The sequence below is a fragment of the Calonectris borealis genome, chromosome 26 (assembly GCF_964195595.1).
Source record: "Calonectris borealis chromosome 26, bCalBor7.hap1.2, whole genome shotgun sequence".
NCBI classification, from domain to species: domain Eukaryota; kingdom Metazoa; phylum Chordata; class Aves; order Procellariiformes; family Procellariidae; genus Calonectris; species Calonectris borealis.
Genome location: NC_134337.1, coordinates 3629955 through 3653886, shown reverse-complemented (window position 1 = coordinate 3653886; position 23932 = coordinate 3629955). Strand labels below are relative to the sequence as shown.

Below are 23932 nucleotides of genomic sequence, written 5' to 3'. Positions count from 1 at the left end.
CAGTGTCTTCCTGGTGCTGGTGGTGTGAACTTAGGATGTGTTAATGTCATAAATTGGTGCTAATCCTGCATATCACAGCTTGCGTTGCTAGGTATGTGTGTTACAGGAAAGACAGCACGGGAATTTGAGGCAATCCTTCCCCTAAGATGACTCATGATTTCTCAGCAGCTCTGCTTTTGGGTCAGGTCCGAGCAGGAGGTGTTTGCCCCAACAGGGGAAAACCCATCCCTGAAGCTTCAAGGATGTTTGAGATCCTGACCTGGTGGGGACCATTGCTGGTGGCCATTTCCAAAGCCTCATCCCACTGTGGCACAGCACAGCTCCCGCTTCAAAGCTGCAAATGGGCTCTCTCAGCCCTCCCTGGCTGCTCCCTGGACCTGGGGCCGCATCCTGCTCTCTCGGCAGATGGACATGAGGCTGGGCCAGCCCTGCCCCGGGGCTGGGAGATGCTGTTTGCTGGCTGACCTCTGAAGGCTTATAAGATTTGCAAGACCCCAAGGACCTGCCTTGTTCCTCGTGGTACATCAGGGTCCCCGGGCATGGGGGGGCTAACAGTGGCTGCCTGCCTGCAGCCTGGTTCTCTAGCGCTGAGCATTGAGTCTGACTCCCTGTAAGCTCATTAGGGGAAGAAAGCGGCTTTAGAGGATGTGACGGATTTGAGCAAAGGAGTCGGGCAGGGGAAGGACCAGTGGGGTGATGGCTGGGCGGAAAGTGGGGCTGTTAAGAGGGGCAGGAGGGATGAGGGTCCTGGGCAGAGCGGCTTCCCCTGCATCATCAAATACAATGCTACAGGGGCTCCTCACCAGCCATCCTGGTTTAGCCTCGTGCTGTGCCCTCCATGGAGGCATGGGGATCCCCACCTCTATGGAGGTCCTGAGTGCCACCGCCCTATCCTGAGCCTCCTGCCAGGGAGATGCTGAGACTCAGGTCTACTCCGCTCTGGAGACACCGGGCACGGAGGGAGCAGCCGTGGTCCCTTCCAGCTCTGGGTAACAGCTGTCACCTCCAAAAAGCGGATGCAGGATCCAGCCCCGCACCCAAAGCAGAGGTCGCCTGGCCACCTGCAAACCGCTCAGCCCGCCCCAGCCCTGCGCAGGGAGCTCCGAGCCGCTCTTGTGCATGTCCTTTAAAGGCCTTCTTTCATCGAGCTCTTCCCTGGCAGCTCCTTCTGCCGCAGATGCGGTCGCTCTCCCCTCCGGGGAGACTCTGCCGCCGGCAGCTTGCACCGCGTGGGGCCCCGGCACCCCCCGACCCACCGTCTGCCGGCCACGCCGCATCCCCTGAACCCCCTTCCCGGGTCTGCCGGGGACCCGACAGCGCTGAGTGCCGGGTCCGAGCTGGGTGGCCCCAGCATCTGCCTTCGGCTGCTTGAGTTCAGGCAGGTAACGACCCGGGGAGCGTTTGGTAAAGTCGCTGAGCCGAGGGAAAGCACTCGGTCTGGCTTCCCGGGGGGTTATTTCTGCCGCGCTGGGCAAACAAGCTGTGTGCCTCCGTATTTCCATCCGTAAAACAAAGATAAGGAGCGAGTGTCTGTAAGGCTGTCTGAGCTGTAGTAAATCAGCAGGGTCTGCCGTGGCTGGTAGAGCGAGTGCTTTGCAGCAGGGACCAGCCCCTGGGAAAACTCTGATGCTCACTGATGTGATGAGTTTGGCTGATCCCTGGTGGCCGGGGGCTCCCGGGCCCCTTGGCAGAGGTGTCGGGGACAATTTCCAGTGTATAGGCATGAAATGGGCTTGTTTTGACAGATGCCGAGTGCTGCTTGCTTTTACATCTCCATCAGGGCTGAGCACACTCTGGGAGATGGGTGACAGCCCCACTCGGCACAGGGATGAGATGGGTGATGGCCCCGCTCGGTGCTGGGGCGACTGAACTTGGCCAAGGCTTTGCACAGGCACGCGGGGCTTTAACCAGTCCCTGCTCGCTGTCCCCTTAAATCTCTGCTGCATTTCCCGACCAAAAAAAAAAAAAAAAATCTCCTTTTGCCCCGTACCTGCATGTCCGTGGGCACAGCTCCCGAGGAGACGCGTCCTGCAGGAGAGCCCCTTCTGCACAGTGACTTTACCCTGGCCTGGGAGGGAGAATCTCTGGATTTTCTGCCGGCTTTCTCTGATTTTTGAACACTGCAAAACAGCCTCAATGAGATGTCCGAACTCCCTTGGACTCAGAAATCTCTTATATTTGTCTCTCTGGGAGCTGGCATGGCAGGGGGATGCTCGGGGATCGGACTGTCCCCTGCCTGGGGTAGAGCGCGTTGCTCCTGCTCTGCGCTGGGTGCTCGCACCGGTAGGTGGGTGCAAACTTATCTTCCCCCATGGAGATGAACCCATGTCGTGAGCCCTAAGCAAAGATCACCCTGTGGGAGGATAACGGGGGTGGCAAGCGGGAAAGTCCACCCTCAGCGCTGCACAGAAATGGGGCTTGTAATAAATTCCTTGTTCGCTTCGCTCCATGCCCGCCCCAATCCCAGCAGCATCCTCCTGAATTGCAGCGGGCCTCCCCACCTCTTTTCCCACAGATGCCTCCACGCTAAGCAGAGGAGCTTGGAGCTACTGCTGGGTGAGAAAATGCTTTAAAAATATAACATTTAGAGGCGTTCTCCCATCTGCGCGCAGCTAATATGTGTCTCTCATGATAGGTGTGCTGGTCCTGGAGCCTCCGCGCTTTGCAAATGAAGCCGCTCGCAGGGACCTTGCTGGGAGAAGGGGAAGAGGAGGCGCAGGGACTCGCCCAGGGGTGCCGACGGCGGCAGCGGCAGAGGACGAGCTGCCGACCCAACCCCTCACCTCGGAGGTATGTGCACAAAGGGCTCGCCCCACGGCTCTCCGGGTGAGGACAGGACAGGGATGGCAGTGCCAGGCAAGGGGGGGGACGCTGGCTGGAGCATCACCCCGCTCCGAGGCACCGAGCATCATTTCGGCACAGTGGCCCCTTCTCCCGCAGCCACCGCTCCTGGGGAACGACCCCCAGGCTTGCAGGGAGGAGAGGGAAAAGCTCTGCTGTAGCCCTTTCCAGAGCCAGGAGCAAAGTTTGGGTGTTCAAACCCTTTCCCAGTTGGGTGCTGGGCTCCAGCATGAGGCCACAGAGGGCTGTTTGCGCGGCAGCCCCCATGTCTCCATGCAGAGATGACCTGCCATCCCCGCTGTGCTCCGGCATCCCCAGCCCCAATGAGCAGGGATGCTACAGAGCTGCCAGACTTCCTTGCACCCAGCACAGGGTTTTGGGGTGGCAAGGCCATCCCAGTGCACTTTTGGGGGGACAAGAGCATGGGCCAAGGCCCTCCATCCCCGTTGCGGTGACGTGAGATGGCGCCTGGGCTCTGCCGGCAGCCGGGTTTGTTGTGGTGCCTGCGAAGAGGCCGGCTCATAGCGAAGTCCACTTGGCAGCCAGGGCAAAAAAAAAATAATAACGTGCTGAGGAGAAGCACGGCCGTGGGCCGGTGACTCATTGCTGGCTGGAAACGGCTTCGGCGGGCTCCTCGGTGGCGGCTCTGCAGCGGCCGCGGGAGCGGAGGGGGCTGCTGCACCCGTGCCAGGGAGAGCAGGGACAGGGACAGGGACGGAGCGAGCTGCGGAGGATGCTCAGAAAGGACCCAGGTCCGGAGCAGCATCCCATCGAGGGGTGCCGTGGCAGCTGGGGGAGGGCAGAGGGGGGGGGATGCTGCCTCTGCTGCCAGAGTTTCTTTGGGGTTTACCCAGGCTTCTCTCCACAGGGAGCAGCAGGAAGAGCTGGCCAGGCTCCCCGTGTCTCCGGATGAAGGTAAGGGCAGCCCAGAGTGGGGATGGGGGGAAAGGGCTGGATTTTGCACCCTCCCTCCCTGAGCAGCATTGCATGGGTCCAGCAGGAGGGTGTCCCCTGGCCTGGCAGCGCCTGCCTGCAACCCCACGCCCCTTCCAGCCCTGGGACCCCAATGCCATCCCCTGGATCTGCCTCGCCAGCTGTAACCCACCCGCTGCACCAGATCCCTCGCCCTCCTCCCCCTGCCCTGGCCCAGCCTAGCTGCAGCTCCCTTAACCCCGCAGGGGTATTTTGGGGGGCACCTGCCAGCCCGTGCCCCCTGGGACGCTGCAGAATGCCAGCGGTGTTTTTGGGGGTGTCCCTTGAAGTGGAGTCAGGCTGGGGAGGTGACGCTGCTGCCCTGCTCCCACCGCCCTTTCTGTCCCCAGGGAGGATGAGCAGTCCCCAAGGGCACCCAGATGGGGTTTTGGCCGGGAGCAAGCAGAGCGTGGAGCGCGTCGGCGAGGTGAGAGGGAGGGGAGGGCGACAGGTTGGGGGGGCCCTTCCCTCCCTGGCCCCGTGGGCTCGGCCGGACCCCCAGCCTCTCGGTGCTGCTCTTTTCGGGATGCCGTCCAGCACCAGGGAGGGGTTTGCTCCGACAGCACCCTTGTGCCCCCCAGGTGCCAGGCACGGACAGGCAGGAGCTGGCTGTGCGCACCGGGGACAGTGACGGGACCGAGGAAGGTGGGTGAATCCCCATCCCAAATCCCAGCTGGGTCCCCTTAGGGGAAGGCTTGAAGTAGCTTGGGGACAAGCGTGGGAACAGCGTGGTCTGATGGGGATCGTCTCCCTTGGTGGGGACACGGGGAAGGGGGGACTGGCCTGGGGGGACCTGAAGCCCTGCAGATGCTGGGGGAAGGATTGGGACGGTCCCACACCACAGGCACCTGCTCCCTGCTGGGACAGGAGGGCAGAGGGAGGAGGACAGGCCAAGGAAAAGCCTTCACGTGTGGTCTCTCCCCTGACGTTACTGCCTCCTCGCAGATGCAGAAACCCCGGAGGAGCTGCTGCTGAGTTTCCCCAGCGAGCTCTCGGTGCTGGAGAGACTAGGCTTGCACAGGTAAGACCAGTGCGCACCTGCGTCCCTCCGGGGTCTACGGGACAGGGGGGTCCCAGGGACACCGTGTCATCCAGGGATTGGACTTTCCTCCTTTTCCACTGCACAAGAGCCGCTCTCCAGGCGAGGGGCACTTGGGTCCTCACTTCTGGTGGTGGTTGGCACCTCTGGCATCCTTGGGAGTGGACCAAGGGCATTTCCAGTGTGCAGTCCCCGTGATGCCTCCATCCCTGACAGCACTTCTCTTTCTGTAGGGTGGCTTTGACGGAGCAGGACGTGGAGGTGAGGGCTGCTGGGGGCCGCAGGTGGGCTGGGGAAGGGGGCCAGAGGGACCGACACCTTGCTGGCTCACAGTCCTGGGGCTGTGCCTTGCTCCTGGCCACCCTCCAGGCACCGCAGTCCCCTGGCAGCCGCCTTACAAATCCCTTTCCCGGTGATGCTGTTGGCATTCAGAGGCAGCTGCATTTCCATGGCAAGATGAGCCCGTCCTCTGCACGGCAATCCCACAAAGTGCTCTGCAGCTCACTGAGAGTGCCCTTAGCTGGGGAGGTGGTGGAAGCTATGCTAATAAAAATAATTTTCCTGTGAGTGCCAGGGCTGAGTCAGGCTCCGCTGTCAGCCGGGACCTGCAGCAAGGGCTGGCGTCTGCCCGGCGCGTGCTCTTGCCAGGAGGGCTTGGGATTTCCGTGCATTATCAGCTGCCTGGGGGATGTGTTTCGGTCAGGCTGGCATCTCATGGGGACTGTCCCCAGCGTGCAGCAGTCTAACGGGTGCTGGGGCAAGGCAAGCGTTAATAATCCTTAGCACTGCCCTGCTTGGTGGCATGCTAGGGGGGTCTGTCTGTGCCTTGGGGACAGCAGTGCATGGCCCTGGTGGCTTCCCCTTCGCCCTGTGTCCCACCTCTTGCCCTCCCACCCCGCAGGCAGCCTTTGCCCACCTCGCCCTGGCTTTTCGCTGCGATGTGTTCACCCTGCGGCAACGGGTGCAGGTGGAGAAACGGGCACGGGATGCAGCAGAGGAAAACATCCAGGAGGAGCTGGGGCAGTGCCGGGCTGCGCTGGAGGTAGATGGGCACCAGGGCAGGGGTCTGGCATCTGCTGGGGACTTCCAGTCCTGGAGGCGTTTGGACAACTCCGAGTCCTGGCTCCGGCAGCCCCATCCTGCCCCTGTCCCTCCACAGAGGCTGGGCCCATCCTGCACCGACACGGGCTGCAAGGAGACGCTGGAGCAGCTGCAGCGCAGCCTGGCTGTGCTGGTGGCCGCTGTCGAGCGGGCAATCAGCGCTGCGGAGAAGCTGGGAGCTGTACATCAGGTCTGTGCAGCGCTTGGGGCTCCCCGCCGGGGCCAGGAGGGCCGGAGGGTGCTGCGGCTGGACTTGGGGACCCATGCCTGGGCTTGCTGGGGTCTGTCCCTCCTCCTCCCGGTGCTGGCGTTGACCTCATGTTTGCACGTACCAGGGTGCAAGGGATCTGCCTGTCCTTGGGAGCAGGAAGGGGATGGATTTGCACCCCCTGGGTGGAGGCACAGTGAGGGACTGGCAGGGACATGGGTCCTTGGGGACCAGGAGATGGGGGGCCTGATCCCCCATCCTGCCTGGCCGCAGGAGGCCCGGATGAGCCGAGCAGCAGAAGTGATGGTCCAGCACGTGGAGAACTTGAAGAGGCACCACATGCGGGAGCACGCAGAACTGGAGGAGATGAAGCGCCTGATCCAGCAAAACTCCCGCAACCGGCAGCTGGCGGAGACCCAGGGTGAGGTGGGCTCTGCCGCCGGGGCCCGCGCGGGGTTTGCACGGGGCGACCCTGCGGGATTTGGTCCCGAACGCCTCGGGGGGGTCAGTGTGACCCCGCACCGCAGAGCTGGCGGGTTGTGCAAGCTGGGGACCGGGGGTGGGCGACAGCTGGGACCCGATGACAAATGTGAGGGGCTGGTGTAACAGCAGACGCAGCGTGGGAGCAGGTGCTGGTGGCCGGAGAGCCATCGTCCCGCGGCCCAGCTGGGAATGCGGGGCAGGGGGGCACGGGGCATACAAAGAACGCTCTGTCCCTGGACGCCAAAGCCCACGCACACCATGGCTGTGCAGGCAAGCAAGGTCCCCCCCGGCCAGGGCACCCCTGTGACTTGTGCCAAGCACGGAGCATGTGGCCAGGACAGCTTTTGATGGGAGGGAGGTTTGCAACCGTCTGTGCATCAGCCCCGTCTTCATTTTTGGGGGTGATGTAAGGCTGCTTCTCTTTGCTCCCAGACGACGCAGAACCACGGCTGAGGCCTCACCCCCTGATGCGAACTTTCCAGCAGGTAACTGGTCCCAGTTCAGCAGCCCCGGAACAGCTGCCTCCCTGTGCCCTGCCGCTCTCCCTTGCCCGGCGGTCCCCACACACCCGCTAGTCCCCGGGCAATCCCACTCCTGCTTGCTGCTGCCAAGGTCTGCTAGAAATGTTGGGGATGAGGCAAAATGTAGGGGCGGCCTCGGAGGGCTGCGGGGAGACAGGGTGCCCGGGGTTGGGGAGACAGGGTGCCCGTGGTTGGGGAGACAGGGTGCCTGGGGTTGGGGGCTGCTTGTCCAGGAGATCTCAGGCAGGTCCCTCTGCATTGCAGGGTCATAGCACGAGAGCCGCAGGCTTGGCTGTTCTCTAGCACCAGCTCGAATTCGGCACTGATTCCCCTACAGCTCAAGAGGTAGGGGAGCGCTCGGGGAGGGGGTTAGGCAGCCCCGCCGGCACGGCTTGAAGCAGTAAGGACAGGCGCAAACCTCTTGGCTTTGACCTTCCCTCATCTCACCAGCTCTCCGGCTTCCCCCCTTAGCACCAGGGCCAGGGGGAGGCTGGCAGCGTCCCTTCTCCTCCTCGGTGTCCCTTCCCTGTGCTGGGGAGGCGATGGGGAAGGAGGGGATGGGGAGCACGGGGAGGCAGCCGGCGCGGTGCTCACCCCCAGCCCCTCCCTTGCAGGGGTCTGCCCGCCGCAGAGTCAGCATCGCCGTCATCCCCAAGCAGCTCTTGGTAAGGACACGCGCAGGGGGGACGGACAGGAGCTGTGCCCTGCTCTCGGACATGTGTCCCCAGGCTCGGTGCTACTGGGGAGGTCTGGGTCCCCACTGATGCTCCCACCTTCGGTGCCCAGCCAGGTGCCAGCCCTGACAGCCGCGCAGTCCTGGCCGGTGAGCCGGAGAGGGAGGGGGCCCAGCGCCGGCCCAGCACCCAGAGGTAACCGCACTGGGTGGTGGGGAGGCCACGGCACCGGCGGCCACGGGGCATGGCACAGCACCCCGTCCTCTCCCTCCCCAGGAGCGAGCTGGACCTGCAGGGCCAGGGCAGCGGCGTGAGCAGGGAGCCGGCGGCCGAGGCAGAAGGCAGAGGCTCAAGTGCAGAGGACGAGGAGCCGGAGCAGTTTGGGCTGACGTGAGCAGCACCCCACATGTGCCCAGCATCCCCCCCACGGCTGCTGGACTCTCTGTGGTCACGGTGGCCAGCATGTGGGAAACGGGCTGGGGGATTTGGTGATGGAAGGCTGGGATGTTGCTTGACTGCCCCAGCTCGACCCTGCTCTGCCTCAGTTTCCCCTGTGCATTGCAGGTCACCCGTGCCCTCCCCAGGCTTGTTGCAATTGGGTTTGCAAAAGGGCCAGTGAGGTTTGGGGTTGAGTTAAACACCCTCCTCATCCCCAGCTGGGGCGGAGGTGGGATTTGCTCCCTCCATCCCGGATGACGGGTGTCCTTGGTCGCCTTTTCCCCAGATCCAAGGGGTCCCCAGCGGAGCTGTGGCGGCCGTGGCTCTTCCTCCCGCAGTACTACTGGGTTTTCTTCTGGCTGCTTCTCCTGAGCATTGCCTTCCTCCTCCTCATCCGCGTCCTGGAGCTGCAGCGGCTGCAGCCTGCGGCATCACCCAAGGCCTAGCCGGAGCAGGGAGGGGAAGGCGACCTCCGTCGCTGCTCCTTCCCCACCCTGTAAAACACCAAAACCTTAGAATAATAAAGTTGGAGGAAAAATGGGGGAATTTGAATGCTGGAGCAGCGGGGAACATCCTGTGCTAGGATCTGAGGTTTGGTTGGAGCCACCTTACAGGGTGAAGGGCTCAGGGAGCTGCAGCAGCCCTCATCGATGCTATGAGTTTGCCTGTTCTCTCGGCACACGAAGGGGTGCAGGGATGCCACCGCGCCTCCCCCTGTGCTGGGGACAGAGACCGGGCTGCCCACAGCCGGTGGGCTTGTGTTAGAGCCGTGTCCCACCGCGCTGGCCAGGCACCCTTCACCACGGCACGTCCTTGGTCCCTGCTGCATAGGGAGCTGTAATTAAGATCTAATACTCGTTTGCTGCTGCCCAGGGGACAACGCTGGGGCTGGAAGGAGGGGGTCAGTGTTCAGACTTTCCCATGGTACCACAAAGGACTCACAAACAGAGGGAGCTATTTCCGACCGCTCCGGCGCCTGGGAAAATTGCCTGGTTTGACGCAGACGCCCCGTTTCCGCGTCCGCCCCGGCCTCTCGCAGCCCCGAAATGCAGGTGGGCTCCACTGCGCCTGCCCCCAGCAGCTTTGCAGGGGGCTGGTGGGCTCGAAACACCCCAGCCGAGCTGCAGGGGGGACCATGGTGGGGGGGGTCTGCACCAGGACCCCCAGGAAGAGGCCTGAGGGGGCTGCGGGAAGGAGGGATGGCGGTGCTGGGCTGGCTGGCCCTGCTCGCCGCAGCCACCGGCAGTGCCATGAGTGACTCACGGGTGGCCGACGTAACCCCCGCCCCGAATGCCAGCTCGCCCCGTGTCCCTGAGTCACCGTCCCCAGCCTCGTGGCAGGTTGTCACCGTGCGTCACCGCCCCGCGAGCCCCTTTGCCGTGACACCCGCCCTGGCACATGGCAAGTGGCCAGTGGCACCCCAAGGACGCCGCCATCAGAAAACCCCGAAAAGCACCCGGCCAGGAGTGATCTTCGGTGACCCCGGTGGCTCCATCATCTGTCCCAAGGTACCTTCACCCCACGGGGGTCATTCCCACCCGGGGGACCCAGGTGGAAACATCATCCCAAAAGTTTCCAGGAGGGCTGTGGTGGTCTGGGTCACTGGTCGGGGTGCGGGGCTGGCACTGGTCCCCCCCCCCCCGTCCCCGCAGCTCCCTCCTGGCCTCTATTTCTGGCTGCGGGGGGAAGTACGGCGCAGGGGCGAGAGCCGGGACGGAAGCGAAGCGCTTTGGTTTCATCACCCGAATCTTCTAGTTTGCTTTGCGAAAAGGCCGGTTTCTTACCCTAAAATTCAAAAAACCCAGCCGAGGTTGCTCTGTGCATCCCCTGCTCCAAACCTCCCGCCGCGGCGTGGGGAGGGCAGGGCTGCCACTCGCGGGTGGGCTGAGGGGGACGTTCAGCACTGCAAAAACCCAATTGCAGCACCGTTTGCAGCCGCACAAAGCCGGAGCCCCGGGGGCTGCCCGGCCCCCACCCCCCCAGCACCGCCTTCCAGCAGCCGGGACGCTGGGTCCCCCCGGCCGTGGGGGAGGGGAGGAGGAGGGAGGGGTGGAGAAGGGGGGGGAGGGCCAGCCGGCAGCTGCTTGCGGAGCCGGAGCCCTTTTCCTGCTCGTCCTCGCCCGCTTGCAAACAGTCCTGAGCCCCTCCCCACTCCCTCCCCGGGCTGTGCCTCAGTTTCCCCCTCCGAGAGGCTCTGGAGGTAAGTGGGGGGGGGGGTGGGGATGGGCAGAACATCCCTGGGGGTGGGGGTCCTGCTGCCCCCCACCCCGTGGTCCCCCCCGCTCGGATGCGGGCACGGAGGGGACAGCATCCCGCCGGCCGGTCCCCGCCGCCCGCGAAGAGGGAGCAGCATCGCTGCGGGCCCCGCCCTGCTGCGCAAGCTGGGGATGGGGGGGGGGGTTGCCAAAACCGAGGGGTGATTTTGGGGTGCTGGGGGGGGGGGGAGCGCTCAGCCCCGCCGTGCCCGTGCCCTGCGCGTCCCTGGGATGCCGAGCGGGGATGCTCGGTGGCGGGGTAGCGCTTGCTCTCCGGCTGCTCCCTCCCCAAAGCCTCTCCCGGGGGGCAGCAGGGTCCCCCCGCCCCGTCCTCGCTGCTTTTCCCCTTCCAGCCCCTGGGCTCTGCAAACCCCCAGGACAAAGGGCAAAGAGAGCAGCCCCCACTCCTCCTCCTCGACTCCATTCCCAGTACCACTAGTGCTCCCAGTGCAGAGTGGGATGGGGTGGGAAGAGCTTTGCTAGAAGTGCTTTTCCCCCACCCTGACCCCTCCGCCCGGTGCAGGGGGAGGGATGCCCCATGTGCCCCCGGCAGCGAGCCCCAGCTGGGGGTTTGGGGCTCTGCCCCATCCCGGAGCTGAGGCTGGGGTGCATGAAGGCCTTGGTACGTTTGGGTAACCAAACCCGGGGTTCACCACTGTACCCCAAGACACGTCTCCTGCCAACCCCATGGGGACGACTGTGGCTGGGGGTGAAGGAGAAGCAGGAGGAGGAAAAGGATGCGGGATGTGAAGCCTGGCCGTGAGCAGACTTCCGCTTGCACCGAAATTGTGCTGCAAAAGGCAGGTCCCTCTGTGGGGCTGGTGCTGGTGCTGGGCAGGGGAGCAAAGCTGAGCAGCCAAAATAAGGGGGGCAGGTTTGCTCCCCCCCCCGAGTGTTGTCTCTACGCTGGGACGTGGCTGGGCTGTGGCTTGTGGATCCCCTGCGAAGGGCAACGCCAAAATGCCCCGGAGAAGTGCCCACTTCTGCTCCCGGTGGCTGCAGGAGCCGAGGCTGGGACCTGCACCTCCGGAGGGGGATTTTGGCCTGTGCTTTCCAGGGGGGGTTTATGCACCCTTGAAAGAGAACCCCCTGCACCGCGACACCCCATCCCTGCAGCTGCCAGCCTCTGCCCTCGCCAGTGCTGGTGGCAGGTTTGTCCCCCCTCCTTAGCCCTTCTCCCCGCAGCTCCATGCTGGGGGCTTGCTAAGGGGGGGCTCAACCGGGGTGTGCCCATGCACCCCCATCCCCAGTTCAAACCAGAGAAACCGACAGGGATTTTTCCCCTCCCTCCAAGGATTAAAAATCAGCCAAATTAGGGCAGGTTTCCACGGGGTCGGCCAAGGCGATCTCCCTGCCCAATCCCACGCCTGGGATGTTTCTCCCGAGCACAGGAACGCTGGGAAGAGCAGTGCCCGCTGCCTTCGCCCCTTCCCAGCACCGGCCCAGCTCAGCCAGCGGTCGAAAGCAGGATCTTTGGTCAAGCCATTGGACGGCCACAATTCTTGTGTGACCTTCCATCCTGCCCGCTGGCCTTGGGGCCATCCCTGAATTTGCTGGCAGGACTTTCCCCGGGGTCCAGCCCAGCTCAGCAGCCTGGCCCGGGGGTCTCCAAGCTGGATCCCAAAGATGCTGGGAGCTGGCACAGCGGTGAGGCGAGAGGCTCAGCTGGAAGGGGATCTGCTGCTCCTGGAAATCCTCCCGGCTTTCATTAGCTCCATATGGAGCCGTGTCCTTTCCCACCCCATTTTCACATGCCTGTGAGCTCACCAGCAGCCCAGCACCCCCGGGGCGGCTCCCCCCGCCATCTCCCAAGGGCAAGGACAGGGGGGAGACCCCGACCTGCAAAGCGGGATGCGGTATCCCGGCTCCAGGGATGCTCCACACGTGCCGGTCCTGGGTGACGTCCTTATAGGCTGCATGTCTGCAGCCACCCCAACCAGAACCTTCATGAGCTGAGTCAGGGCTGGCTGCAACCCCCCCCACCTCCTCCCTCCATCTCGCAGGAGCAGTTTTAAAGGAAGAAATGCAAAAGGCGTTCGTGGGGAGAGCGGAGCTGGCTCAGTGCCGTGCCCTCCTTCGTTGGCACTGGCTTTTGTGGGCTGAAAGCTGTTTATTTGCATCAAACCTGCAGGAACTAAGTATCCGTGGGGGTTTCTGTCCTTGCTTGCAATTGTTGGGGGGGTTCGAGCATGCCAAAGGGGACGTGGTGTGCCGGCACGAGCATCATTTCCGTAGGAAACTTGGTGTAACACAAGGCTTGTTGTTCTGTCTCCTCTGAGCCTCCCTGCCAAAACGCTGGTGCTGGAAAGCTTTCCTGGGCATCGTGCTCCCTCAGCACCGTGTCCGGTGGGAATTGAGGCCTTGAGATGGGTTTTTTTCGGAGCCAGGGGCTGGTGATGCTGGAGTGGGTGTTCCCAGCCCGGGCAGCTGCCTCTGCCCCATCGCCCTGGGGCTGCTGCATGGTGGCCTTGGCAGGCGCCAGTGCAGTAACGTGAGCTCCCCGGGGGAAAACCCATCGTGCCCGGGCAGCGTGGGGTGCTGGAGCCCGGCCAGCCAGCACGGCTGCCTGGGCAGCTTCCTGCGGGAGGAGGACGGGTGGCTGGCGGGACAGCGTGCCTGCACTCTCCGGTGAGGTTTGCAGCGCTGCCTCAGTTTCCCCAGGCTCCTCGTTCTGTCCCACCGGCAGGGTCGGAGGGCTGGCACCGCTCGGGGGAAGAGCAGAAATCTGTTCCCGGGTCTTACAGCCACGCCACAAATGCATCGGTTGGGTCCTCTTGTCCCCATGCTGCCACTTTGGGGACCGGTGGGTGCCTGCTCCCGCTCCGGCCTGGCTGGATGTTTTATCCTCGTGTCTGCCCAGGGAGGAAGAGGTTAAAACGCCGGGATCTCCTGGCTGTGATGCTCGGGAGGGAAGGTGACCTGCAGAAGTGCCTTGCATCCTCTGTGCCTCCAGCTGGCCTTGCAAAGTGCCGTGCTGGTGTCAGAAGCTGCTGGAGCGAGTCCGAACTTGAAACCCAGCCTAGAATTTGGGCTTTCCAGCCAAAATTTAAGCCTAGGCTTAAACGCCTCCTTTCCTCTGCCCCACCGAGGGCAGCTTAGCTCGGATGCAGCGTCATTCCCCCTCCGGCATCCTGCTGCGGGGCCGGCTGCCGCCTTCGGGGTGCCACCGCATGCCTGATGGTAATGCCGAGTGGCGAGAGGGCAAAGAGCGATGGTTCAAAGGTAGGAGCGCTCCGGTTTCATGAGTCTTTCCACCAGTTCCTCCTTGGCAGCGCTGCCGGCTGCTTTGCCGGGCTGGGGGAGGCTTTCCCAGCCCCAGGGCTTAACGACAACGGCTGGAAAGGGCAAAGCTTTGTGCTTCGTGCTCGGGCAAGACAGAGGGTGGCATTGGGACGGTGCTGGGGGGACGGTGCCAGGAGCGGGAGGCAGATGCAAGGAGCGCTGGTCCCCTGGGAGGTGCCAGGGGCAGGGGGGTTTTGGGGTGCTCACAGGGGGATGCGCTGCACCCCTCCTCCTAGGGGTTCCCTGGCGTGATGGGGCCGTTCGTGCAGTGGTTTGGCTTTTTTTGGTTTCCCCCCCGGTGCTTCCTCTGTGCTAATCTGCTTCCGCCCCGCTCCAGGGGTGGCAGAGGCGGAGGTGGGGGGGGAAAGTCGCCCCGCTCCGGTTGCAAAAGCCAGGCTGGTGGGATGGGTCCAATCCTGCTCCCTCCTGCCCCAGGACTGGGTCTTGCTGGGTTTTGGGGCAGCTGCGGTTTGTCCCTGCAGCCGGGACCCCCCTCCCCGTCCCTCCCCCGGCGAGGCTGAGGGTGAAGAGGAAGGAAGCGGCATCTTAGCTCCAAAACACTTCGCTCTGCTCTCAACCGCTGCAGGTACACGCTGTATGGAGGAAGCCACTTGCTGCCTTCCCCGTCCCCTCCCCTGACGTCACCGCGGCAGGGTGACACCGTGGCTCGCTGGGTGCAGCACCCGGGGGAGGCTCCACCAGCCACTGCCGGAAAGGGCCCTGATTTTGGTGGCACCGTCACCCACCGACACCCCCGGCTGGGAAACCTTGCGCCGAGACACCAGGTCTGGTATCGGATGGGTTTGAGGGTGGGGGTCCAGGAGGGTGCCCCCACCCTTATCCCTGCCGTCCCTCACCAGGCTGCCGGGTGAAGCGGGATGAGCGTGCCGGCCGACGAGCCGGGCAACCCGGCCCATGCCACCTTCGAGAGGTTCCTGCGTGCCGGGGAGTGCCGGGAGGTGCTGGGCTGCTTCGGGGAGCTGTGCCAGCGGCTGGGGCTGCAGGGCAGCGGGCTGCAGCTCTACCACGGCCTCAAGGCTGCCCTCAACTACTGGAGTGCCAAGGCTCTGTGGACCAAGCTGGATAAGAAAGCCGGGCACACGGACTACGACCAGGGCACAGCCTGTGCCAGCACCAAGGTACCGGGGACACCGGGGTGCGGGGTTTGGGTCCCTCCATGCCCTGTGTCCTTGTCCCCGGGGTGAGAGCATCCCTTGGGGCACCCTGGCCCCCACCCCAGGAGGACGCAGGATGAGCCAGGCGGGTGGTTGATGGGGTTTAATGGGACAGGGTGTTAATTAGTGCCGCTCCGCTCCCCGTGGCGTGATGCCACCTCGGTGCCACCCAGCCAGCGGCGTCCTTCCTCCTCCCGGCTGCTCCTCGCTGGGGACATCCCATGGGGGGCTGCAAAGGGGCAGAGGGACCTGCCGAGCCCTTTTTGGGGGACAGAAGCATGCCGGGGTAGGATGTTCCCCTGGGGCTGGGGGACCTTATTTCTATCCCCCTGTCCCGGAGCTGATGGCTTTTGTCCCCACTGCTGGTGCCCCACCGTCCCCCCAGCCCTGTGCAGATCAAACCTGGTTTTGAGCTGTTGCTGGTGAAATCTCCCCGTTCCCGTGCACGCCTTATCTCGCCCAGTGCTTTAATTGCTGCCATCACCCCGTGCGATGGCAAGGTTCAGGGAGTCGGGGGGCACCGCGCGGGGCCCCGCACTTTGCAAGGAGAAGCAGTGCTTGCAGCCCAGGGGAAAAGGGGAATAGTGGGGAGGGCCAGATCCTGACCCGGGGAAGGGGGGAGATGCTACCTATGGGGATGCTGAGCTCCCTGGGGATTTACCCAAACCCCTGCTCTTGGGGGGGTGCCCATCCCCTTCGCAGTGCCTGGTGGTGGGGGCCGGTCCCTGCGGGCTGCGGGCGGCCATCGAGCTGGCGCTGCTGGGCGCCCGCGTGGTGCTGCTGGAGAAGAGGGATTCCTTCTCCCGCAACAACGTCCTGCACCTCTGGCCCTTCACCATCCACGACCTGCGGGCGCTGGGGGCCAAGAAGTTTTATGGGCGCTTCTGCACCGGCACGCTGGACCACGTTAGTGAGTTTTGGGGGGCGGGACCAAGCTCTGCACCCCCCGGGGTCCCCCCACTGTGGGGAGCCCAGGGACCAGGGGGTACAGCCCTGGGTGCCCTCTCTCCCCTCCCAGGTATCCGGCAGCTCCAGCTGATCCTGCTGAAGGTGGCTCTGCTCCTGGGGGTGGAGGTGCACATCAACGTGCAGTTCAAGGGCCTCGTCCCCCCCACGGGCAAGGGTAAGGCATCGCTGCGGGGTGGGTGGCATCCCCGGGGACAAGGACAGGCTGAGCCCCCCAAGTCCCTTTGCTAGCCCGGGGCATGCCTTTTTAGGGGGGGATGAAGTGCAACCCTCTCCCCCTGCCCCGGAGCAGGTCCCAGCTGAGACCCAGCACGCTCGTGACCGTCCCTCTCCCCGCAGGTGGCTGGCGGGCTCTGCTGCAGCCCGGCTCCTCTCCCCTCAGCCACTACGAGTTCGACGTCCTCATCTCAGCCGGCGGCGGCAAATTTGTCCCCGAAGGTGATAGCAGAGGGTCCCTGCACCCCGGGGATCGGTATGGGGGGCCGGGTGCGGCCTCACACCTCTCCCATCCCGCAGGATTCAAGCGGAAGGAGACGCGGGGGAAGCTGGCCATCGGCATCACCACCAACTTCATCAACCGCCACAGCCGGGCCGAGGTGGAGGTGGCCGAGATCAGCGGCGTGGCCCGAATCTACAACCAGAAGTTCTTCCAAAACCTCTACAACAAAACGGGTTGGTGGTCCCAGCCCTGGCATGGGGGGTGCCCGGGGGTCCCTGTCCCCCCCTGGTGCAACTGGAGGCTCAGCCCTGGGATGTCCCCTGTGTGGTGGGACGCATGTCCCTGCATGGTGTCCCATTGCAGGGGACATTTGGTGGCTGAGCCCGGTGCGGGGGCTCCCCACGGCCCCGGCTCTGCCCCGTGGCTCAGCTCAGCCCCTTCCCCACCACCAGGCATCGACCTGGAAAACATCGTCTACTACAAGGACGACACTCACTACTTCGTCATGACGGCCAAGAAGCAGAGCCTGCTCAAGAAGGGGGTCATCCTCCAGGTGAGGAGGGCAGGATCCGGCCCTGGGATCCCGTACTGATTGGCGGCTGAAAACTTGGAGGGTGGGATGCAAATCATGGGTGCTGGTTTGACCGTGCACCCCTGGGATGGTGGGGGCTTCGGCAGCCGTCGCCTGTGCCGGTGTCCGGTGCCGGGGGGAAAATCTCCTTTTGGGGGGCTCACAGCCCCAAGCCCGGTGGCACGGCTTCACCCAGGCTGCACCCAGGCTGGGGGGCAAACACCACCCCCCGCATCCCGGCCGGCTTCACCCCATCCCTATCCCTGCAGGACAAAGCGGACATCGAGAGCCTCCTGTCCCCGGAGAACGTGAACCGGGATGCCCTCCTCAGCTACGCCAAAGAAGCCGCCAACTTCTCCACCAACTACCGCCTGCCCGAGCTGGAGTTTGCCCTCAATCACCGGGACCTGCCGGACGTCGACATGTTTGACTTCACCTGCATGACGCGCTCGGAGAACGCGGCGCTGGTGCGGGAGCACAACGGGGCCCGTCTGCTCCTCGGGCTGGTGGGCGACTGCTTGGTGGAGGTGAGGGTCCCCCTTGCAGCACCATCACGTGCCTCAGTTTCCCCTCTCCCTACGAGATGCCTTGGTTGCGATATATTCCCCCTCTCTGAGCTCTTCTCGTCCCGACTGCCCGGTGCACCCCGTCCCTGCGGCCGGCTCCCCCGGTAGCAGGATGCTTTGGTGGGGTTCTCCCCTTCCCCGGCCCCACCAGAGATCTGGGGGGTGGGAGGGTTCAGGGTGGAGGAGCAGCCCAGCTCCTCCCCAGACGCATCCACACCGGCGGCAGCGTCGGCTCAGCCATGGGGCCGGGGAGGAGACGGCCGCCCGTCCGCTCCCTGCGCGTCCCGCCGCCGCTCCCCGCTTTCATCCCCGGCCAAGCCCAGCAGCTCCCTGCCTCCTCCCAGCCGCCCCGACCGGCCGCGCGGCTCCAGCCCCGTCCCTCTCTGCCTTTCCCTTCCCAGCCCTTCTGGCCGCTGGGCACCGGCGTGGCCAGGGGCTTCCTCGCCGCCTTCGACGCAGCGTGGATGGTGCGGCGCTGGGCGGCCGGGACCCCCCCACTGGAGGTGCTGGCCGAGAGGTGAGTGTCCCCATCCCGCTGGGCTAGTCCTGGACCGGGCAAGGACGGTGGCACTGAGCCCAGCCCTGTCCCTTCGTGCACACCCAGGGAGAGCATCTACCAGCACCTCTCGCAGACCTCCCCGGACAACACCAACAAGAACATCAGCCAGTACAGCATCGACCCGGCCACGCGCTACCCCAACATCAACCTGCAGGCCATCAAAGCCAGCCAGGTACCCGGCCCAGGTCCTGCCATGGGGCGGCCATCCAGCCCAGCCTCCCCAGCGGTCAGGGTGACATCAATTTGCACGGTCCCTTGTCCCCAAAGGATGCAAGGCTGAAGCTGCTGGTCCCCAGGGCATTTAATGCATGGCCTGTTGCAGATGCGGGTGGTTCTGGGGAGGTGTGGGGGTGTCCGGGTGTCCCCCTTGCCGGGGTCAGCTCCCCGCGCTGGCTTTGTGCAGGTGGTGACCTGCCATCGATGTGTCCCCATCGGCAGGTCCGGGACCTCTACCTCGTGGGCATGGTGGAGGTGGACCACAAGAGGAAGAGGGACAACCGGCTCAGCACCGGTAGGAGCAGCCGGTCCTGCCCCGGCCCCCCCAGCGCCAGGACCTCCCGTTCCTCCCGGCAGCCCATGCCAGAGCGGCTCCTGCTCTGATTTTCCTCCCCATCCTTCTTTTCTCGAGCCCTGGCCGCTGTCCAGCCGGCCGCCACGCTCCTCCCAGCAGTGGCTGCGTTTCCATCTCGGTGACACCGCTGGTTTCCGTTCCCTCTGCCCACAGCCCCCGTGGGGACGCAGCCCCCCAGCTGCCTTCTGGGGGGGGGAGGCTGTCCCCCTCCTTCTTGATGCTGAGCCATGAAATATTGATGGATGCTTTATCAACCCTTGGGGGGTGGTTGCATGGTGGGGGGGGGGTCTTGTGTCACTCCCGTGGGACCCCTTCCCCTCTAAAGCACTGATGTTGGGAGCGGGGAGCGGGTTGGGGGGGGTTGTCCCCTGCCTCTTTGGGATGGGGACACGTGTGCTGCCTCCCCAGCGGTCTCCGGAGACGCCTACGAAGAGCTGCTGAGCTGGTGCCAGGCCAGCACGGCCGGGTACCGCGGCGTGGCGGTGACCAACTTCACCACCTCCTGGACCAGCGGCTTGGCCCTCTGCGCCCTCGTCCACCGCTTCCGCCCCGACCTGCTGTGAGTGCTGGGACCCCCCCGGGACCCTCCACCCTGCGGAGCCCACCCTGATGGCACCCGTGTCTCCCCACAGGGACTTTGACTCCGTGGACCCCCAGGATCCCATCCGGACCCATCAGATGATGCTGGACATGGCGGAGCAGGAGCTGGGCATCCAGCCCGTCCTCTCCAGCGCCGAGATGGCCACCATGGCAGAGCCCGACCGCCTGGGGCTCATCACCTACCTCAGCCAGTTTTATGAAGCTTTCAAGACTTCTCCAGGTGTGAGATTTGGGAGGGGGTTTATCCCACCCCAAGCCCCACCGGGGCTGGCTGGGTGCCCCCCCTTGAACCACCACCATGGCCGTGTCCCCTCTGTGCAGAGGCGGAGGAGGTCAGCAAGAAGCCACTGTCTCCCCGGGGCACGCGAGGGGCCATCCTCTTCCTCAGCAAGCTGCAGAAGAGCTGGAACTTGACACACAAGCGCACCCAGGTGAGGGTTCCCCACCCGGAGCCTCGGGACACCCCAAAACCATGCCCCCCTCCCCATCCTAACCACTCCCTTTGCATTTGCAGGATAGTGCCCAGAAGGATGCTGAGGCCAAAAGGAGCCGCAGGGACGTCGAGGTGGGTCTGCCCCGGGCGCCTCGAGGGGTGCAGCCGTCCCGGGGAGAGAGCGGGGGGCTGATCCTCCCCTCGGGTTGCTCGTAGCTGGACGCGGGGCTGGATGGAGACACTCTGGACGGTGCCCACGAGCCGCCGCAAACCACCACGATGGACCCAGGGCAGGTCGGTCCTTGTGTCACCCCAGGGTGGGGTGGGCGGGTGCTTGGGGGGCACCGGCGGCTGGTGGGGCCGAGCCAAGGGTTGGGACCGGGGCTGTGCAAGCGAACGCCCACGGGCTCCTGGCTCCTCCCTGCCTGTTTCCTGATCCAACTGGTTTTCCCAAGCCAAGAGCTGCCACTCCCTGGTCGGTGCCAGGAACCCCATCCCGAGCACCCAGACCCACCTCTGCAAGAGGGGCAAAGCCCCCCCTGCCCTCCCCGAACCTCCTGGGCTGCCGGCAAAGCCCCGGGGCAGAGTGGGTGCCAGCACCCCGGTGCCACCCCAACCTGTCCTCTCCCCCCGCAGCCGCCGGCCCGCGGGGAGAGCAGCGACGCCTGCTACTTCTGCGGCCGCCGCGTCTACATCCTGGAGCGAGCCAGCGCCGAGGGACGCTTCTTCCACCGCGGCTGCTTCCAGTGCCGGCGGTGCGGGGCCACCCTGCGCCTGGGCGACTACGCCTTCGACGAGGAGGACGGTGAGGAGGGTTTTGGGGAGAGGGGGATGCTCGGGGCGAGGTTTCTCCGCTTTGAAGGTTGTCACAGGGGTTTGGGCCCCTTCCAGGTCATTTTTACTGCTCGCTTCACTACCCCAATCCACCCAGCATGGACCTGCCCCGCGACGAGCCCCCGGCGCTGCCGGATGGGGTAAGTCACCGTAAATGCCCATAGATGAGGGGGGGGACGGCAGAAGGTGGAGGGGGATGCTCGGGCACGGCCCCGTGCTGCATCACCCCTCGTTGCTGGCTCTGCCCTAGGATGCCGCTGCTGCCTGCCCGCCCTCGGATGCTGGGAGCCCATGTGTGTCCCCCAAGGAGGGGGCACCCGGTCCCCTGCAGCCCCCACCAGCAGCCCCACAGCTGGGGGGAGAACCTGGGGCAGCGGAGGATGCTGTGGGTGCTGGTGACGTGGAGGAGCAGGAGCTGCCAGCACAGCCTGGGGGAGATGCAAGGGAGGAGGAGGAGGGTCCCAGACCGGAGCCCCGAGGGGTGACGGAGGAGGGTGAGGAGAGCGGGGGCAGGAGGAAGATCGTCCTCACGCCCCTGGAGAAGCTCAAGCTGTCCACGCTGAACCTCACCAGTGAAGCGGAGCCCGAGCCACCGCCGAAGCCGGCTCGTCTGCGGCTCCAAGCAGCGCCCGAGGCCCTCCCTGCCCTGTGGCGGGGACAAGGCGCCTGGGAGGAGGAGGAGGAAGAAATGGCTGAGGAGGAAGGTAGGTGGCTGCAAGCTGGAGTCTCTGGCCGAGCAGGGCTGTGGGTCCCTCTGGTACCCTGCCATGCCCCATGTCTTGCTCGTGAGGCACCAGCCTGAAATGGCTCTTTTCTTGGGGCAGCTTTGGAGGAGAGTGACAGCGAGGAAGAGGAGAAGGAGGAGGAAGGCACTGACCTTGGCATCATGGCAGAGTCGGTGAGTGCTTTCCCTGAGCAGCGGGGTGGTGGCTGGGGCTCTTGCAGGTGTCATCTCTCACCGAGGCATCGGGTCCGGCTCTGCCGTGGCTGCTGGGGCAGGAGGTGCCCGGCGCAGGGACTGACCCCCCCTGCCACCGTCCCTTCGCAGTGCCTGGACCTGGGGGAAGAGGAGAAATACCCCACCTGGAAGCGCACGCTGACCCGCCGGGCCAGGGAAGCCCAGATGAAGCGGTTCTGCAAAGCCCAGGTAGCCCCACGGGGGAGAGCCAGGTCCCCAGCCCAGCGCTGGGGTCCCCAGCCCGTCCCCTCCATCCCGCTGCCGGTGGCCATGCGCCAGGAGGTCATGGCCCACGGGCAAGCACTGCCCTTCCCTCGCAGGCCATCCAGAGGCGGCTGGAGGAGATCGAGGTGACATTCCGGGAGCTGGAGCAGAAGGGAATCAAGTTGGAGAAGTTGCTCCGGGATGAGGACGGTAAGACCAGGGTGGGCAGGGCACTGTGATCCCCACGTCCAGGGGGTCTGTGCCCTGCTCACGCCCCCTCCGCCGCCCCGCAGGCACCCCGGCCGACCAAAAGACGCAGTGGATGAACCAGCTGCTGTACCTGGTCCAGAAGAAGAACAGCCTGATGTCCGAGGAGTCGGACCTCATGATCGCGTAAGGCTCGGGGGATGCTCCCCGGGCAGTGCGGGGGCTCGGCTCACCCCATGCCCCCCGAGCACAGCACCCAGCACCCCCTTTCCCTCCCCGCAGGGTGCAGGAGCTGAAGCTGGAGGAGCAGCAGTGGCAGCTCGACCAGAAGCTCCGGTGCTACATGAACAGGGAGGGTGAGCGCTGGCACGTGCTGAGGGGGGGTCCCTGGGCATGGTGGGGGGAGCGGGGCCGGGGCTGTGGCCCACCCAGCCCTGCTCCAGCCCCCTTCTCCCACAGAATCCCTGAAGACACCCGAGGATCGTGCGGCCGAGCAGGAGATCCTGGTGCAGCTGCTGGAGGTGGTGAACAAGCGCAACGTCCTCATCCACATCCAGGAGGAGAAGCGCCTCAGCGAGCTGCAGGCCTGATCCGGGCGGCCCCAGGACCCGCCGGTTCCTCCCCGGGGGGGGAGACGAGTGGTGTCCCCCCCACCCCGAGCCGAGCATCACCCTGAGCTGCTTCTGAAGGTGGTGATGCCTGAGCTGCCCGCAGGCAGCTGCTGCGGCGAATCCAGGTCCCCCGCTTGCCAAAGCCTGCCGTGGAGGGGCCGGACCTGCTGGTGGACACCCACGTGGGGAGACACCGAGGAGCACCCCAGCTTTGGGGTGCAGAGAGGGCGTCCCTGCGCTTGGCTGGATTGCCTTTGCCTTGTGCTTGCTTGAAAACAAGATTTGCAGGGGGCTACGAAACACGGGGGCTGCGGCGGCTCTGCCCGGGGTTTGCTACAGGAGGAAGAAGCCCCACAGGGAAGTGGGGTCTTGCCCGGCGCAGGAGGTCCCACAACTGTCACCGTTTTGAGGGGACGCTGCCCGGAGGCTTGGCCAGGGCATTGAAAGCGTTTTGGCCGGCAGAGCCCCTCGTGCGGGAGCTCGAGGCTCCCGGCGGGAGAGGTGGCTCTTCGCTCCCCGGCCGGCCCCACGCCCCCGGCACCGAAGGGCTTCGCTCCCGGCGGCGGGGCTGTGACTGCAGCCCCCACGGGCAAGTCACAGCGGAGATGCCAAATGTGGAGGGGCAGCGTCAGGAGTAGCCCCTGGAAGCCAGCCCACGACGTCCTTCCCAGCTGGGGCCATCCATCCTAACCGAGGACATCCAGCCCAGCCCGGGCCATCCATCCTAGCCTGGGACATCCAGCCCAGCCTGGGACATCCATCCTAACCCGGGACATCCAGCCCGGCTGAGGACATCCATCCTAACCCAGGACATCCAGCCCGGCTGAGGACATCCAGCCCAGCCCGGGACATCCAGCCCAGCCCGGGACATCCATCCTAACCTGGGACGTCCATCCCAGCTGAGGACATCCATCCCAGCCCGGGACGTCCATCCCAGCCCGGGACGTCCATCCTAACCCAGGACATCCATCCTAACTGAGGATATCCAGCCCAGCCCGGGACATCCATCCTAACCTGGGACGTCCAGCCCAGCTGAGGACATCCATCCTAACCCGGGACATCCAGCCCAGCCCGGGATATCCATCCTAACCTGGGACATCCATCCCAGCTGAGGAAATCCATCCTAACCCAGGACATCCATCCTAACCCGGGACATCCGTCCCAGCTGAGGACATCCATCCCAACCCGGGACATCCAGCCCAGCTGAGGACATCCATCCCAACCCGGGACATCCATCCCAACCCGGGACATCCATCCTAAGCCGGGACATCCATCCTAAGCCGGGACATCCATCCTAACTGAGGATATCCAGCCCAGCCCGGGACATCCATCCTAACCTGGGACGTCCATCCCAGCTGAGGACATCCATCCTAACCCGGGACATCCATCCCAGCCTGGGACAGCCATCTCTTCCAGGGACATCC

At 64.9% G+C, this 23932-nt stretch overlaps 2 protein-coding genes across 2 annotated transcripts; both read left to right on the top strand.

Annotated features, from left to right (window-relative positions):
• Positions 1-2405: 2405 nt before the first annotated feature.
• On the top strand, positions 2406-8826 carry LOC142093224 (uncharacterized). The gene is made up of 15 exons (XM_075174187.1): positions 2406-2556; positions 2636-2790; positions 3710-3756; positions 4164-4240; positions 4395-4458; positions 4759-4834; positions 5086-5113; positions 5754-5894; positions 6012-6143; positions 6435-6582; positions 7077-7129; positions 7780-7830; positions 7952-8034; positions 8116-8229; positions 8564-8826. The coding sequence occupies exons 2-15, from the start codon at positions 2669-2671 to the stop codon at positions 8721-8723; spliced, it is 1296 nt and encodes a 431-aa protein (XP_075030288.1). The 5' UTR covers positions 2406-2556; positions 2636-2668; the 3' UTR covers positions 8724-8826.
• A 1540-nt stretch (positions 8827-10366) lies between these two features.
• Positions 10367-23474, top strand: MICAL1 (microtubule associated monooxygenase, calponin and LIM domain containing 1). Its single transcript, XM_075174533.1, has 26 exons — positions 10367-10477; positions 14401-14599; positions 14675-14953; positions 15692-15899; positions 16008-16112; positions 16295-16393; positions 16472-16627; positions 16847-16947; positions 17235-17492; positions 17933-18048; positions 18136-18262; positions 18529-18601; positions 19070-19220; positions 19294-19481; positions 19583-19692; positions 19776-19826; positions 19911-19988; positions 20331-20499; positions 20586-20668; positions 20779-21232; positions 21353-21426; positions 21577-21675; positions 21807-21900; positions 21984-22083; positions 22180-22253; positions 22357-23474. Exons 3-26 carry the CDS (start codon positions 14693-14695, stop codon positions 22485-22487), a joined length of 3360 nt encoding a protein of 1119 aa, XP_075030634.1. The 5' UTR covers positions 10367-10477; positions 14401-14599; positions 14675-14692; the 3' UTR covers positions 22488-23474.
• Positions 23475-23932: the final 458 nt, after the last annotated feature.